The following is a 17,994-nucleotide window of genomic DNA, read 5'->3' as shown; positions in this document are numbered from 1 at the left end:
TTTAGTTATGGCCTTAATGCTGCTATGATAAACTGGGTGTGATGATTGTGAAAATCGGAATGCCGACTTTATCAGGTTGTAATGACATTACTAGCATGTGTAGATACAGTAAACACAAGTGATGTGTTTAAGTCTTGGTTTTGGAGTACAGACTGTTTTAACTTTATTTATGTATTTTCACCAGCAGGTGAAATTGTGAAGATATCAGAAATATTTCGATGCATTTAACTGCAGCTTTAGTGTCTCTCTTGTATACAAACGAATGTAAATGAACAGTCTTGTTTTTACACTTAGCCTTTTATTTTTGGTTCAGTGTTGTATTGTAAGGATTAAAGTTGCTTTTTCAAAATGAGGTGACACTGGTTTATGAGCACTTTTATAGGCTTAATACACTCTGCTTTTATAGCAGACAATATTTATCAGCTCCACACAAGCCTTCACTTTTATGGCCTTCTGTGACCTTTGCCCCTCTCACTATGCAAGCTTTCCGCCGCCTCTGCTTTGAACAAAGAGTCTTCACAACGCACCAGATTGTGTCAAAATAGTAGTTGAACTGTTTCCACTCTCTAAATACATGTTTTTTTTGTTGCCAAGTTATGACTACAACCAAATGGCTCTTGTCAAATGAACAGCGGGCAAATATACTGGTGATTTGGTCCTATACTTACTTGAGGTTGTTAAGGACAGACTGATCACTGTTGAAATCGAGATTTATGAATAATCTTTGATGTTACAGTGACAGGAGATGTAATGTGGAGGCAAGCTTAAACTGTATGTTTACAAACAGGATGAATTATGATCTCAATAAGTTTCCAACTGAGTCTGTCTAAATGGAGTGTGAAAGTCTCACCTGCCCCACCCTCCTTCTGGCTGGTGCACCAACTGTCACTTGACTGTTGTTCATTAACGTATGGAGGATAGGTAGACCAGTCCGTATCAAGGTGGAGGATTATTGATCTCAGGCTTTAAACTGTGTTTCATCTCTTCAATCCACATTTTCTTTTTGTATTTACTGAAAGTGGTTGGGTGCCAGATTTCTAGATTATTTTCTTCTCTTATCTGGATGCTGGACAGCGTATCAAGAGACAGAGAGACTTCTGCTTAGTCACTGTAGCGCCCTGCTCACTTCTGTTTTTGGACTTATGCCGTCACGGAGAGGATCTGTTCAGGTGGAAGAATGTAAAAACCTGCCTTCAGGCCTTCTGTTTATCTGAACAGGGTTATATATTCTTTTGACATGTAGAAACGGTGGAAAAGACACAGAATTCTGAGGCAAACAGGAAAATCTCAAGGAACAAGATGTACAGCTCACACAGTTTACCTTACCTGGGAGTGTTGATAATGGCGGTGGTCGCCAACCAGATGCTGGAAGACTGTTTGAAACGTAACTACACCATGAATGTTGTGGTGCTGGAGGACAACAATTATGCGTGGAGTCGACCGTTTGTGCAGGCGGCTGTGGAAGAAGCCATAGAAGTGGACTGGCGGGAGAACATTAAGCATGGTATGAACTAAATAAGGCTGAATGGACATTACAGATAATAATAATAATAATAATAATAATAATAATAATAATGAAATACAATCTGCAAACAAACTGATTTAGAGTAGCCAATAAAAAAAACAAATGGTTTAACTTAAAAATAAGATAATTTAAAAGTAAAAACTAACAAACTAGAACTTAAGAATCAATCCTGGCTTTCAGAAGGAGGCGTTGTAAATTTTATGAGGCAAGTGATGGCAGGATATCAGTTTTAAATAGCTGGCAGTCAAGTAGTAGCGCCTAGGAAACCATAAAACAGAGAACTACAAAGTCAAGATGGCCGGGTATGACTGTCTGAACTAGTTTCTCTGCTGATGAGTAAGAAGAGGTTTTACCTCACCACTGTTGTGTATAAAATAAAAGAATGCACAGGGTGATAATTAATACTTAATTTAAAATTAAAATCAAGATTATTTATTATTTTACTTGTTCATATTGAGGATGCGATCTCTTTTGGATTCAGGGGATATTTTAGACTGCTGGATAAAGCTTTTTACTGATAAATAACTGATAAAGCTTTAATATTCAATTTCACAATTCATTTATTTTCATTTAATCAACACTTTAACGACATGCAGCCAGTGTACTGGGGAGTTTCTACAATATTTTGAATATGGGGGCTAGGCAGAGACATTGGGGTTGCAGGGTTCAACATACTTTTTTTGCACTGGTGTATTTAACTTTTAAATAACATTCACCAAAGGTTTTGTACCTGCACCAACATTTTTGTGTACTGCACTATCCTTTCTCGGCACCTCCAACATGGCTGCGGCTGGATTGGCAACTTTTCAGTTACTTTAAGTTTAGAGTGGGATGGTAAAATTACTTTACATTTGACACAGACAGAGTCAATGTCATTCTGAAGAGGACCCCATTGAAGAGTCCATAAAAGTTTTTTTTTTGACAGTTCAAATATGAGTGTTACTTATAATGTAAATTGAGCTAACTTTCCCTTTAATTTTCTCCAAAACAAAAAAATAACTTCAAATTGAACATGGTCATAGTCAGGATTACCCTGAAGAGGATTACATTGGAAATTTCAGCAAACCTCTAAAGGAAAACATTTATTTATTTAATTTGTGAGAGTTTAAAGGTAGGCTACTGTGTGGAATTTTCAGACAACGGTGACGTTAAAGTTTAAAACTTTTTCATATTAATGAACGTCTGTTACATTCAAGCCATTGCCAAATAAGTTGCTACAAAGCTAATTAAGACTATCAGCTCCACACAACTCTCTCTGTATTTCTCAGTATGGCTATGTTCAGAAGATTGTGGCTTGTATCATGTGGACACACCTACAGTTTTGTTGTCATTATTTAGAATTCCTCATGGGGGTGGCAGAAACTACGCACTATAGCTCTAAGTGAACTGCATTATTTTGGCCAATTAGCCAACTGTTAATGTAGCTAGCTATCTACTCAGATTGTATGTTGCTAGCGATATCGTTAGCGAAAAAAGAAGCTAAGGTTAGCGAGCCAGCTAGCTTATAAACAAAGATTCTCTATACCGTCTCAGCCATAACTTAGCTACGCTTCATAAATCTGGCGTTGTTTGCTTCACAGTGTTAGCTAGCAAGCTAGCCAATTTGCCAGCCAGAACAGCCCTATGTGAAGTTAAAATGTGAGATGTTATTGCTGAAACTTCCTTTTTGGCTGCTTAAAGTAACGTTACTGGTACCGCTACAGCACGAATAGATGTAAATCAAACACCAAGCGGCAGGAAATTTTTAACAGAGAAGTAATAAAGAATTTAAAAAAGACCTGACATTGAATGCCAGTCAGTACTTGACAGTTTTCAATACTATTTTGGGTTTAATACCCAATCCTACAGGTGCATAGAGGAGACAAAAACATGTTATATGATACACTTAAAAGAAGTCAATGCAGCCTCCCTGTTACATGTGCAGCTATAGAAATAAAACATATAGATGTAACAAAGTCCTTAACTGACCATTAACAGCTGGACATCCCAGAAGTCCTGTTCTACACACTCAAAAAGATAGAACATGGAAATATATTGTTGGCCTTTTCAACCTACATTCAGTGTTTGTGCTAAGCTAGGCTACAAACTATTGGCAGTACCAATGCTGCTTAAATGAGACCAAGGTATTGATCGGTTCAAATGTGGACTATTCATAAGTAACTGAAAGATAAACACAGCTAAATACAGCACTAAGCAGTGGTTCCAAAGCTCCTTATACCTACTCTATAAATCTCGAGAGGGCTTGAGGGATCCTGACCTTCAGTTGGGAAACACTAGCATGAACTCCTTTTCTCTCAAATGCATTTAATCCATTTTTGGAAATGAAAGTGTAACTTGTCAACCAAACATGCATTTGACGGGAATAAACAGCTAATATGAGTTATTATTTACGGTCATAACTCACGATGAGCTCTACTCTTACTGCCATCCTTTTGACAGAAGCTAGTTGTCTTACTACCAAATGAAACTCTGTAATATTCTGCATTTTTGTAATTCTTTAAATCAAATGCCAAAAATTAACACCAGTAATAACTCTTATTTTCTTTCCATGACCCAAGGTTTAGACTTTAAGTTGACGGCTAACTACAGCGGGTTTGACACCACCATATACAACCGACAGGGCTGTGGGAGCAGCACCTGTGAGGGAGTGGCAATACTCAAGATGCTGCACGTGAGTGTGGTCAAAAGATGTGAAGCCTAAAGAGTGTTCACATTTAAGTGTTTCTCTCTTATCTTTGCCGTCCTTTGTCATTTCTCAACAAACAAAACTGAGCTACTGCAAGATTCAAGGGATTGCACTTTTCTGTGTTGTGCCGATGTTTTATGCAGTAACAAACAACTTCCCATTTTGAGGTTTGTCATCCCTAGATCTTACGGCTCACTTAAATGTAAAATTATAAATGAGTAATTTTGTCAAGCTGTTCCAGGACAGTTACAAAGGCTTTCAGGTAGGAAAATGTCAATTATCAAAAACTTCAGCTGTAAAATTCAATTGTTTGCTGTCAGCGCCTCACAGTCAACGATCAACCGCTTCTCTGCAGACTCACCAGTTTGCATCCACAACCTCCCCATTACAGGGTTTGCCATTTTAGTAGTAGAGAGAAGAGATGCAAATATCTCCATCAATAGCACCCTAAATAGGGTCAGCCACAGGATGCTATGTTGAGCTTCTAGTTTTTTCTTTAGTTTCCTCTTTAAGTATAGTGTCTGACCCTTGGCAGTGGTGGTGACACACCTACAACACTTCTTTGATGACAGAATAACTGCATGTACTGTATCTTTCTGCAGGATAAAGGTGATGTTGGATGCGTTATGCTGGGGCCTTCCTGCACTTATGCCACCTTCCAGTTAATGGAGTGAGTATGACTCTGTTTCTCTTTAATTATACACGAGCAAACAGCTGACTGACTGTAAACTTTTCACCCCGTTATCTGCCTCAGTGAGGAAATTGGCCTAACCCTGAGCATTCCCATCATCTCTGCTGGGAGCTTCGGCCTCTCATGTGACTATAAGCCCAAACTGACCCGAATTCTGCCTCCGGCACGCAAGATCTCAGACTTATTAATCAACTTTATGAAGGAAATCTTGCCATTTAAGGAAGCTCTTTGGGAGCATGTCTATGTCTACAAGAAGACCATTAATGCAACTGAAGACTGTTTCTGGTGAGCCAACACAGGCTGCAATTCAGCTGATTGAGCTTCATTCAGCGCTACAGCATGTGTCACTTTGTTTGTTGTATCGCCTTGCTTTTGCCACAGGTACATTAACGCATTGGAAGCACCCTCTGCCAAGTTTGCCAAAGAGACGGAGAGAGAGATGCTGCGTGGGGAAGCTGAGCTAAAGAAGGAACTTACCTCTAAAAAAGAAAGAAGCAGCAACAGTGCGTATTTTGTTTGTTTGACTTACATAATGTCTTTATAAAGCACATTTAATAACAACCCACATTGACCAAAGTCCTGTACAGACAGAGGTAGCTAAAATCACAATAAAGAAAAAACTAAATAAACTACAATGCATGCAGCTTATAGGCACAAATAAACAGCTCATAGGCAAATGCATACCAAAACAGAAATCAGACACATCAGGAGGACAGAAACACTCGTGATTAAAAGTGTGTTTTCAGCTTGAACTTAAAAGAGTCAATAGAGGGGGCAGATCTGATTGGGACTGTTTCACAGTCTATGGGCCGCAACAGTAAAGGCATGGTCACCCCTTAATGCATTTCAATCCATTAACCAGTTCTTCCTGAGCTGTCATTCCTTCATCAAAGCTTAAAAACCAAATAACTATGTTGACTTATAAAAACATAATCTAATATATCTAATCAGAACAGTCACAACATTAGCATGCATGGAGTGGAAAGGGACCAATACCGGGTTGAAACCTAATGTACTGTGGCCAAATTGTTACAGGGATAGTCAGCTGTGTATTTCTAAGCCTAGATAGTAATATTGAAACACTGTAACCAGTGCTTAATAAGAGTTATGTTAAATATACATACAGCTCAAACATTTCCATTCCTGTTTAAGTGAAACTGATTTATTTATTTCAGTTTTCATTTTATGTGGGGGAATTGACGACATTGTTACAATAAAGAAGAAGGTGGGCCCGATTGATGAGGACATCATGTTCGTTCTCCTCGATCTTTACAAGTAAGTCTATGATTTCACCATTTTTCCCATACATTGTTTCGTGTTACACAGTTTCATTCCAACTTTTGACCTACTCGTCCCTCTCTTACGCACTTGTCTCATGTAATAGATGTGCTAAGTATTTTTCTGTTCAGAATCAGAATATTATACTCTAAAACCTCTAAATATGTTACATTTTGAATGTATAGAAGTAACACTGTTCACAGCAACACCCTTCACCTTCCTCTAGCCCTGAGTATTATGTCAACAAAACATCCAGTAAGGGTATGGAAGATGTACTGGTGATCACTCTGCCAAAGAGGAACTACAGCTTTGGAGCACAATCATCATTCAACAACACGGTGAGCAGCAACTTTAACAAGACTGTGAAGGGAAACAGGTTCTTGCATAAATCTTTGACTTTTCTTTGTCTATCTTTCTATTTAAGATAAATGACTACGTGGCTGGGTATCATGATGGGGCTCTGCTGTTGGGCAAAGTGCTCAGAGAGAAAATGCTCAGTCAACGAAATAACAAGGGATCCCCTAATGTGCCTCTGAGTGACAGCCCTTTTGGAAACGCCTCCTTTGACGGTGCGTATGATGAGTGACGACTCAAGGTTAGCAACACAATGGGAGGCAGAATTACAACACAAAATAAATTTAATAAACTGCTTTGTTTTATGGTTAGTTTTATTGTCACTAGTGCTGTCAGTTAAACGCGTTATTAACGGCAAACTTTGTAGTTTTTTTCACATGCTGTTGCAACAACTAGTAACGTTAGAAAAACTACAACACCACACCGGATCTAGCTAGACCGGAAACACAACAACAGGCACGCCGCACACACTGGTTTGGGCTCGCGAGCCGGCTGAAGAGTAGTAGGCTAACGGTACGTTTTGAGTGGCTGGCGAGCACGAGACGCCGAAATGGATGCCAATAAGAGTCTGAATGGAAAGTTAACTTTTAAAAAGTTGCCAAATGGTTCCATTGACAAGACCAAAGTGATCTGTGTGTTTTGTCGTTGTGAACGGAGCTATCATCGCAGCACGTCCAGTCTGAAATACCACTTGATGGCCAAACACACAGCTGATGGCCGAGCACACAGCTGATGGCCAAGCACACAGCTGATGGCCGAGCACACAGCTGATGGCCGAGCACACAGCTGATGGCCAAGCACACAGCTGATGACCAAGCACACAGCTGATGCGAATTCCCCGCCCCCTCGTCAAAGCCAGGCGACAAAAGCACAAAGCAAGCTGATCCACTTTTCCATGTTGATAAGAGCATTAAAATGAGAAAAAATAATGGGACAAAAAGAAATCAAGGGACATTTAGAATAGATAAAAATGTGCGATTAATTGCGAGTTAACTATGACATTAATGCGATTAATCACGATTAAATATTTTAATCCTTTTGACAGCACTAATTGTTAACTATTGCAGTCATGAGATTATTTGAAAAGTCTTCTTTAGCTAAGTACGAGGATGCCTCAACTCCTGACATTTGCCTTCATGAGAGTAACGGGACGCAGGTTTGGCAATGTGAGATTAGATGAAAAGCAAACTTAATAATGCTTTTCACAGTATCCTGAATCGCATATTGTTTGTTCTCCAGGGTTTGCTTTTTTTTGCAATACTATGAAACTTTTGTGATGCTTGTAGTTAAATGAGTTTGATGATTGATTGGATTGGCAACTGATAATTGAGTATGCAAAATTTGCCGGTCTATTTGTAATTTTGTGTTAAATTTTTCTGATTAAATAATGTTTATAAATTTGAGCTTTTTAATAATTTTCAAATCCAAAGCAAAGACATAAAAACTACTCATTATTTTTGCAGATTTTTGGATGCATTCTGCAATAAAACAAATTGTAGCTGAGAAATTAACAATGCTATCTATGTTGTTGTTGTATGTGTGCGTGTGTGTGTGTGTGTGTTTTCTTCAAGTAGGTATGGGGGGACACTATGTGATTGATGAGTATGGTGACAGAGATGTTAACTTCTCTTTTATTTACACATCAACTGTCACTGGCGAGGTGAGACAACTGTCAATTCAGCAGTTCACACAGTCAATGCATATGTTGTTGTTTTTTTACGTTGTCTCCTTTTCTCTCTCCAGTACAAAACCCTGTTAGTGTTTGACACATCACAAAATCAAACCATAATGACAGACACAAACCCTGCCCTGCGCTGGAATGGTCGTCTGCCTCCTGATGTGCCAAAAAATCCAGATGGTAATATTACGAATTATAGAAATATAATGTGATTTCATTGTCTTTATTCTCGCTACGGATGTAAAACCTTTTTTGTTAATGCCGCTGTTAATGCTTTGTGTGTGTGGGTGTGTGTTTATGTGCTTCCAGACTTAAATTTGCAGAATGTGATTGTGATCGTTCTGAGTGTCAGTGTTGTCGTGGTGACAGCCATTGCTCTCATCTTCTACAGGTAAACAGCATACACGTATCACAGATGTATCACACGTGCTACACGCAGAATTTCAGCATCAGCTACATTCGGAGAACAGGAAGTTACAACAGTTCTGACAAGAGTGTCCATGTTTAAATTAGGTCATAATGCTGTTGTATAAATGTATGGGATGCACTCTGAAAGCAAAAGAGTTACCCCACAAATATCTCGTGTTCTCATTATGCGTGTATTTACTCTGTGTGTGTGTGTGATTAATGTTAGGCAGAACAGGAAACAGCGTCATTTGCAGAAAAGGTGGTCTCACATCAACCCTCATCTGATTGGTCCGCTGGATGAGAAGGAGGTCTCTCTGAAGGTAAACAGCCTCATCAATCAGCTGTTTCCTGCATTTTAGATAGAGGGGTCGGCAACCTTTTCTATGATGAGCGATGATAATGTTTGATCCTGTTCATAATAATTATCCATATATATATAATTATATAATTCCAACGTTTAGGAATACACTAAGCTGCCGTCTGTAGTCTGATTTTTTGGAGGTACACAAACCAAGTGTTATGCTCCCCTGAAGGCAAATGAAATCTTGTAAAAACTACACACCATCTCGGGATGGGAACAAACCAGCCGCGATGCCAAATCGGGGCCAGGGGTGTAAAGTTGGGGGGGTCAATGCCCCCTTCCCTACTTACTATCCCCTACTTACAGCGCCATTGCTCGGACCACATCCATCTTTGATTTTGGCCTTCATTTTTATCTCAACTACACACCTGTGAAGTTTTGTGACTCCGTTTTCAGCAAGTAAGAATTAAGCATCATATTCAGTCAGACTAGTGTGTGTATAAATGTATGTGTGTGTATGTAACAGATTGATGAAGATAAGAGGAAGGACAGCACCTTCTTCAATCACCGAGGCCGCTATGACAAGAAGGTACCAATAGTCCAACTTCTAATTATCAATTTTGCAATATAGGTATGAAAAAAAGGAAAAACATGATCTTGTATTTTCACTCAGCAAGTGTGTCTTATTTCTTTGTATTCTTCAGCCTGTAATCTTGAAAGAGCTGAAGCACACGGACGGAGACTTCACCGAGGACCAGAGGATTGAGCTTAACACTGTAAGACACCACTTTCTTATGCCAATTCTTTGGCCCTACCTCTGCCTTTCTCTCCTCTCTCAGCTCCACATTAATGTCTGTATGAGGTTTGACCCTTTCTGTCCATCCTCCCTATCCCTCCCGACCCCTTCCTGTTGCTCCATCCTCGCCTCCTCTTCATGTTTCAGCTGCTGCGCATAGATTACTACAACCTGACCAAGTTCTACGGCACGGTGAAGTTTGAGTACGGAGTGTTTGGGGTGTTTGAGCTCTGTCAGAGGGGCTCCCTCAGGGTAAGAGCAGACCATCACTCACACTCTGTTTTGCATATCCCTGCATCCATAAGTCAGATCCTGCTGGAATAATGTGATTTCCTGCGGATCCACAAAATTGATCAACATCGTGAGATAGGACCTTTTAGAACTTTTGCTGTTTCATCAGAACTGCTAGGTTACTTGAATGAAATACTTGGAAAATGTATCTCAAGTCTTTTGCAATTTATTAATTTTATTTAAATAACAATGTTTAGTTAAGATATAAGGACTAAGTTAGTTATATATTTGTTTTGGTCTTGTATTTTACAACCTGGCTGACTGAAATGCATCTATAGAGACCTTGCTTTTTGTCATAGTAACGGTTATTTTGTCATTAGTCTTAATTTTTTCAATCTTCTTGCTCTTATCTTCATCTGTATTTTCTTTAACATATGCTTTTATTACCTTTTAAATTCATTTTCAAGCTCAGTGGCCTCCTTTTATAATATCCAATGATGTTTACTGCTCACATGTATATTTGTGCACGTAATCACACACACACACACACACACACACACACACACACACACACACACACACACACACACACACACACACACACACACACACACACACACACACACACACACACACACACATAGTGCGTCTCACTATCTTTGTGGGGACCCGTCATTGACATAATGCATTCCCTAGCCCCTTACCCTCACCTTAACCATCACAACTAAATGCCTAACCTTAACCCTTACCCTCACCCTAACCATAACCTAATTCTAACCCTAATCCTAAAACCAAGTCTTAACCCTCAAACAGCCCTTTAATGTTGTGGGGTCCAGCATTTTGGCCCCACAAAGCTGTCCGGACCCCACAAATACCTGCATGGTTTTTGGACCCCACGAATGTAGTTAAACGAGAACACACACACACACACACACACACACACACACACACACACACACACACACACACACACACACGCCCTTGCTTGTGAATTAATTAAGTGCTGCACAGTTGCATTATAACTGTACAGAGCAGAGTAGTGAAAGTGATAAATATGAACTTTTATTTTTCACCCAGTACATTCTGAACGACAGGATCTCCTACCCAGATGAAACCTTCATGGACATGGAGTTTAAGATATCAGTCATGTATGACATAGCAAAGGTATTGTTTGCTTTTGTTACCAAAGTTTTTGTGGGCATGTCACATATTACTATACTTAAACAAATAGGAAAGCAATACGAATTCCACAGAAGAAAAATAAATCATTGAGTGACAAAAAAGAAATTGTCATTCACTGATTTATTTTCCATATGCAAAATTAATTTAAATTTAGTCCTTATGGACATGGTCTTGATTTGTTTTAAAGGTAATAATCAGTTTTTTTGTTCAATGTATTTTTACCTCACTTGCACTGCATTTCAAGGAGAGTAGGGTGATACAACCAAAAACAACCAGGTCACTGCTGTCCTGCTGCTGTATATCTTCTACAGGGCATGTCATACCTCCACTCCAGTAACATCGAGGTCCACGGTCGCCTCAAGTCGACCAACTGTGTGGTCGACAACCGCATGGTGGTCAAGATAACTGACTTTGGCTGTCACACCATCCTGAACCCAGGCAGAGGTGAGAAGGAGTTTTTCACTGAGGTCCATTAAAAAAAAAATCTAAAATCTGAAAATAGACTCAGCTCCTCTCCTCTCCTCTCCTCTCCTCTCCTCTCCTCTCCTCCTCCTCCTCCTCTCCTCTCCTCTCCTCTCCTCTCCTCTCCTCTCCTCTCCTCAGACTTGTGGACGGCCCCAGAGCATCTTCGTGAAGGTGGGGTGTCTCAAAAAGGCGATGTCTACAGCTATGCCATCATTGCTCATGAGATCGTTATGAGGTGGACCCCATTCCACACACAGTGCTGCTCTGATCCTGCAGGTAGGCCTGGATAATTTGGTACACTATCACATAAATTGTGCCAGTTACTGTAAACAAGACAGGCTTGTTGAGATTGTTGGGATGTTGATGCAGAACATATTTGACCACACATCGACCACAGACTCAGTGATCGTCCTCAGCTCTAAGTCCTACTCGCATTGATTATATTATAATGTCATTTAATCCTTCAGAGAAGCTCTACAGAGTGCAGTATCCCAGTGGGATGAATTTTTTCAGACCTGACCTTAACTTTGACGGGCGTCAGAGAGGGAGGTCGAGGTAAGAGAGCTGTTAAACATTGTAGAGAATGACGGTTTACAAAGTAAAGTTAAAATCAAGTTAACACACATCAAGTTAAAAAAAGAAAATCTTTCTCTTTGCCCATGTGTATATATGTTTTTTGTGTATACAGCTGTTCATGCTGATAAAAAACTGCTGGGATGAAGACCCAGAGCGAAGGCCAGATTTTAAGAGAATAGAGTTATCTCTGGGTAAGATTTTCAGGTACGTCAACGCCACACAGTCACTTTCAATTCTTTCACTTCACACTTCATGGCCAAATATAAGTGGACACCAGAACAAATATGTGGACACCAGAACATTACACCTATACGTGTAATACAGGCCATTCGAGTTCTTCCACACCAAATTGGAAAAAAGCATAATATTTTGTGATTTCTGGCAATATAAATCAAATGCACTTGACTAAACAGACTATCCTTTCCATTAATTGGCCCTAATGCGTCAAAACTATGACTTACTTTAGGCTCTATAGTGTATGCAATCCTGTTTATTGCATGAGATCATTCCTGCTGCACTATTCTCGTACTTGATGATTCATTTATGATAGAGTGATAGAAACAGTGATTTTAATATTACATATTTTTCACTTTGACACAGTAACCTGCATAACCAAGCCAGTGAGACTTACATGGACAACCTGATCCGTCGCCTGCAGATGTACTCCAGGACTCTGGAGCGTCTGGTGGAGGAGAGAACCTCTTTGTACAAAGCTGAGAGGGACAGAGCGGATCGCCTCAACTTTATGCTACTTCCTGGGTAGGTTTATACCCAACAGTCAACATATTACGACTGAAAAGATGTTTAAAGCTGCACTGATATATTTTTGTATTAAATATAACTGAAAAGTTTTATATCCAAAAGGTTAAAGGTCAACTTCACAGTGACATCATAATGCTCTGCAAACACACGTTTCTGGCCGTTATTCAACGCCATAAAACTCGGAAACAGAAGGGGAGACATTTGGTACTGAATTGGAAACACTGATCTTAAAACTGTGGTGATTGCTTAGATCAGGAGTGTCAAACTCAATTTCATCAAGGGCCACACTGGAAAATGAGAATCCCATCAACGGCCAGATATGTATTGACGTGCTTTTATTTAATTGAAAAAGTCAAAAATCATCAAATTGTGCATGTATTATTGGGTGTTTGGTGTTTTAAGTCCCCCAAATCATCTTCCAGGCAGCGCTGAAGGCACTAGGATTAGGCAATGGTTATGGTCAGGGTTAGGGTTAAGGTTAGGGTTAGGTGCCTTGAAGTCGACAGTCGCAGCACTGCCTTGAAGTCAACGTTGGGGGCTTAAAACACCATTGAGCATATTATTGCATGCTTCATATAGTCTTCTCCCTTATAGTTTGGTCGACATAAAGCCCTGAAAAAGTCACCAAAAAGTTCCTCAGCCATCATAGAAAAAAGCGACAAAAACGTTGAAAAAAGCTACAAAAACACTGGAAAAAGCGACAAAAACTGTCAGTAAAAGCGGCAAAAACGTTGAAAGAATGACAAAAACTAGGTGGCCCAAAATTTATTTTGAACCTAAATGGTTATGTGGGCCGGATGAAAAGCTGCGAGGGTGGATTTGGCCCGCGGGGCCTTGAGTTTGACACATGTGGTTTAGATCATCTGTGTTGCCGGGTTAGAAATGTGTGTGAAGCATCCACGTTTTGCCCATAAATCAATTGACCTTTTATTAAATAGCTTTAAAGTCTTCACCACACATATGAATATGAGTCTGGACAGACATGGATGTAAACTGCACCTTGACTGGTTGGTGGAGGTTTTTATTTTCTCTATTGGCTCATGTGTATTTATCACATTTCATAAATCCTGGAAGCAGGAGGCTTTTTGAAAGGGTTTTAGAAATGTTTCCAGTTTTTAAGCAAAAATATACAGTAGGTATTTGAGTATTTATTTATTCTATGATTGAAAACAGTGACTTTCCTAATTTTCCTAATAGTCTTGGTCCTTCCCGGCATGTGGAGGCAACGAGTGCCTGACCTACAGCTCAAAGCAAAGCTGGATTTGCATTCGCTACATGTCCATGGATTTGCATGTACATGTAGCGAAAAACAAACTGACAGCAATTTTTAATTTGAGTAGAAGCCATCAATTAACTTGAGTATTTTCCACTCTTTCTGTATCTCCCCAGCCCGGTGGTGAAGTCACTGAAGGAGACGGGCAGAGTGGAACCAGAGCTGTTTGAGGAGGTGACCATCTATTTCAGCGACATAGTGGGATTCACCACCCTCTGCCACTACAGCACCCCCATGGAGGTGGTCGACATGCTCAACGACATCTACAAGAACTTTGACAGCATCCTTGACCACCATGATGTCTACAAGGTACTTCAGTATGACTCCTTTATATTCTACCGTTTAACATGTCAGTATGAATGTTCAGCTCAGAGGGTCTCAGACAGGATGGCACTGCTGTTTAGCTGCTTGGGTTTCTAACGCCTCGTCTTGTGAGATAGAACTTAGGTTTGGGCTTAAAGGTGCTGTAGGTAGGATTGCGAAGATCCAGGACTTAGCCAGAAAATTTGAACATCAACAACTTCTCAGTCCCTCCCCCCCTTTCTGCTAAAGCCCAAAACGGTCTCCTAAGCCCCTCCCCCCACAAGGGAGAATGAATGCGTGTGCATTAGCAGTGATTGACACTCAGCTGGATGTTTTTTTAATTACCTGCTTCATGTAGTTCTACTGGAACATAGGGTCAGTTTCAGAAAATATGACAAAAGTTAGTTTAATAAGGCTTACCGACTGCACCTTTAACAGGAAACAATCTAAAGCCTTTGAGCAGTTGAAGTTAGAGTTAGATTAGTATGTATGGCTCATTATTTTGTAATTTTTTCATGTTTACTGAATACAATAGCATTTTTTCATGCCTCCGGCTGGCATCATGTTTTCGGGTTGTCCGTCCGTACACATGTCTGTCCCATTCTCGTGAAGGTGATATCTCAGAAACGCCTGGAGGAAATCTCTTCAAACTTGGCACAAATGTCTTCACGATTTTGGTTGTCAAAGGTCAAAGGTCATTGTGACCTCACATGACCCATTTCTGGCCATAACTCAAGAGTTGCTGCGCTAATTGTGACATTTCACACAAATGTCTAATAGGATAAAATGATAAAGTGATGATATTTTATAAATAGGTCAAAAGTCAAATTCACTGTGACATCATAATGTTCTGCAAGGACACTTTTCTGACCATTATTCAAGGCCATAACTAAGAGGAGAGCTTTGGTTAAATACTGAACTGGTGATACTGATCTTGAAACTGGGGTGATTGTAGAGGTCTTCTGTGAAGCATCCCAAAAAAAACATAATACCTTTTATTAAATTCCTTAATGTCTTCACTACATATATTGTATAAGTCTGAACAGGCATGGATCTAAACTGCACGTGACTAATCTATTTTCTATCTCTCAGGTTGAGACAATAGGAGATGCGTACATGGTTGCATCAGGTTTGCCCAAACGTAACGGCGACAGGCATGCAGTGGACATCGCCCACATGGCCCTTGACATGCTGGCATTTGTCGGGACGTTTGAGTTGCTACACATGCCTGGCATTCCTCTGTGGATCCGTATCGGTGTGCATTCAGGTAACAGAAAGTCAAGATTTTGTCCTATTTAATGTAATCCTCTTTCTTTCCCCTACATTTTTTGAAAAAAAATACAGATACGGATAATTTAAAATACATAATCATATGTGTGAGAACTGAGAAAAATAAAAAAGTGAAGGAGCCACAGATACATATATGGGAGAGTTAAATGATTTCAATTCATTTTTTTTTTATCAACTAACTGGATGAAAAATAAAAATAAGATATTAATGCTTGTTTGTGTGTATTTGTGTGTAGGACCGTGTGCAGCAGGAGTGGTGGGGAACAAGATGCCTCGCTACTGTCTTTTCGGAGACACAGTCAACACTGCATCACGCATGGAGTCCACGGGCCTGCGTAAGAGACGAAAAACACACACACACACACACACACACACACACACACACACACACACACACACACACACACACACACACACACACACACACACACACACACACACACACACACACACACACACACACACACACACACACACACACACACACACACACACACACAGTCATAGCGGTTTAGGTGCTAAGAAAGCTGAGGGTTTGACTCATGATTCATTCTCATGTGGTCCTTCCAGCTCTGAGAATTCATGTCAGCCAGTCCACCATCAACACCCTGCAGAGGACAGACAGCAAGTTTCAGTATGAAAAAAGAGGAGAGACCTACCTGAAGGTTAGCTGGGTTTGGTTAGGCTTTTTTTCTAGTCATTGAGATCACATGTAAACCATACAGACAGTAGTAACTGCTCTGATTTCCTGTGTGTGTTTGTGTGTGTGTGTGTCTGACCAACAGGGTAAAGGCAAAGAGATGACATACTGGTTAACAGGAGTGACTGGGGGAAAGTACAACCTGCCAACACCACCAACAGCGTGAGTAAAACACAGCCTCAGATAGATTTACTTCCCACATTTGCATCCATAATCTAAAATAACCCCTCACGTTACTGTCTAAGGGAGAACTTCAAGCGGCTACAGCAGGACCTGGCGGAGATGATCGTGTCCAGTCTGAAGAACCGCGAAAATGGGAGCGACAGCTTCAAAAAGAGGAAGACCCTGTCCACCAAAGTCCGCCGGAGGGAGACCAGCAGCAGTCTAAAGGGGGACAGCCCGCCAGAGTACTTCCACCTGGCCGTCACTGACAACCCCGTCACCTACCTGTGATGAGAGAAACCTTCCATACAATACTGGCCATAAAGGTAGACGTCACAGCAGTGCGTCATAGTCTGTGTACCTGTCTGATCAGCACTGCTGGGCTCCAGTGACAGTGGGGCAGATGCAGTGGAACAAGCTATAATACACGTGCCTGCCACAGGGTTTCAGTTCTCTTTCCATCATAAGTCAAAATTTTTAAATTGTTAAAGGGAAAATCCACCCTCAGATACTTATTAATATGTTTGTTGAGTTTTGTTGTGATGGAAAGAATGCTATATATAAGCCCCCTCCTCTTGTATTGTGTGGGGCTTGCACCATTTTTATATAACATCACTGTAGCCGTGTTGTACTCTTTACATTTGCCCTGTTATTCATGGGAATAAGAGAGGAACCAATGGTAAAACTGGCCTGAAGAGTAGCAAACAGTGATGCTATCACTTGGGGGCGCCAAAGTCTTACATTTTTACACAAATATTAGCAATTATTTGTTCCTGGAACGGTTTTGGGTTGCTTTTTCTTATAAAATGTTTGCCTTTTGTAATTTGTAACATAAGGCAATGAAAACTCACACATTGTCACAACTACATGGATTTTAGTAAGAGTCCTGCTTTAAGATCCATTAAAGCAACACTATGTAACTTTTAGCCCTACAGGTTGTCTCATTGGAACTACAACTCGCAACGCTGCGAGTTGTAGTTGTAGTTCCAATGAGACAACAAAAGTTACATAGTGTTGCTTTTAAAAAACCACATGGTCAGTTCTCTCCAGAAGGAATCCAAAAAATAATACTGAATGAACACTCCTCTTATGTTTAGATGTTGCCTCCAGGAATCTCATTGATTGAGAAAGTTTGACCCAATATTTACCATGTAAATAGCCTTTTCTGCTGCAAAGACTGTGAAACTATATCCAACAGTACTTGTTAAAATATAGCGGGGATGTGAAAATATTTCTCCTTCACAGCACAATACTGCTACCTTGTTTTCTTAAGATAAGAACTATTGCAGTGATGATTTTGGTTTTGTGTTTTATTAAAATATGGCATAAGATTC

At 40.1% G+C, this 17,994-nt stretch overlaps 1 protein-coding gene across 1 annotated transcript; it reads left to right on the top strand.

The window, feature by feature from the left end:
- Positions 1 to 920: 920 nt before the first annotated feature.
- gucy2ca (guanylate cyclase 2Ca) lies at positions 921 to 17,991 on the top strand. Its single transcript, XM_039825696.1, is given in 28 exon segments — positions 921 to 1,504; positions 4,084 to 4,196; positions 4,814 to 4,881; positions 4,966 to 5,187; positions 5,284 to 5,405; positions 6,078 to 6,177; positions 6,407 to 6,518; positions 6,605 to 6,749; positions 8,109 to 8,194; positions 8,278 to 8,392; positions 8,522 to 8,603; positions 8,847 to 8,940; positions 9,448 to 9,510; positions 9,626 to 9,697; positions 9,865 to 9,969; positions 11,026 to 11,112; positions 11,442 to 11,574; positions 11,734 to 11,871; positions 12,063 to 12,128; positions 12,131 to 12,150; positions 12,284 to 12,375; positions 12,772 to 12,930; positions 14,323 to 14,515; positions 15,602 to 15,776; positions 16,035 to 16,133; positions 16,369 to 16,463; positions 16,584 to 16,660; positions 16,744 to 17,991. Coding segments are annotated over 28 exon segments (3,246 nt in total). The 5' UTR covers positions 921 to 1,299; the 3' UTR covers positions 16,952 to 17,991.
- The last annotated feature ends 3 nt before the right edge of the window (positions 17,992 to 17,994 follow it).

Source organism: Perca fluviatilis, chromosome 15 (assembly GCF_010015445.1).
Source record: "Perca fluviatilis chromosome 15, GENO_Pfluv_1.0, whole genome shotgun sequence".
Lineage (NCBI taxonomy): Eukaryota > Metazoa > Chordata > Actinopteri > Perciformes > Percidae > Perca > Perca fluviatilis.
The sequence above is the reverse complement of the archived record's forward strand: the minus strand, read 5'-3'. Positions and strand labels throughout refer to the sequence as shown.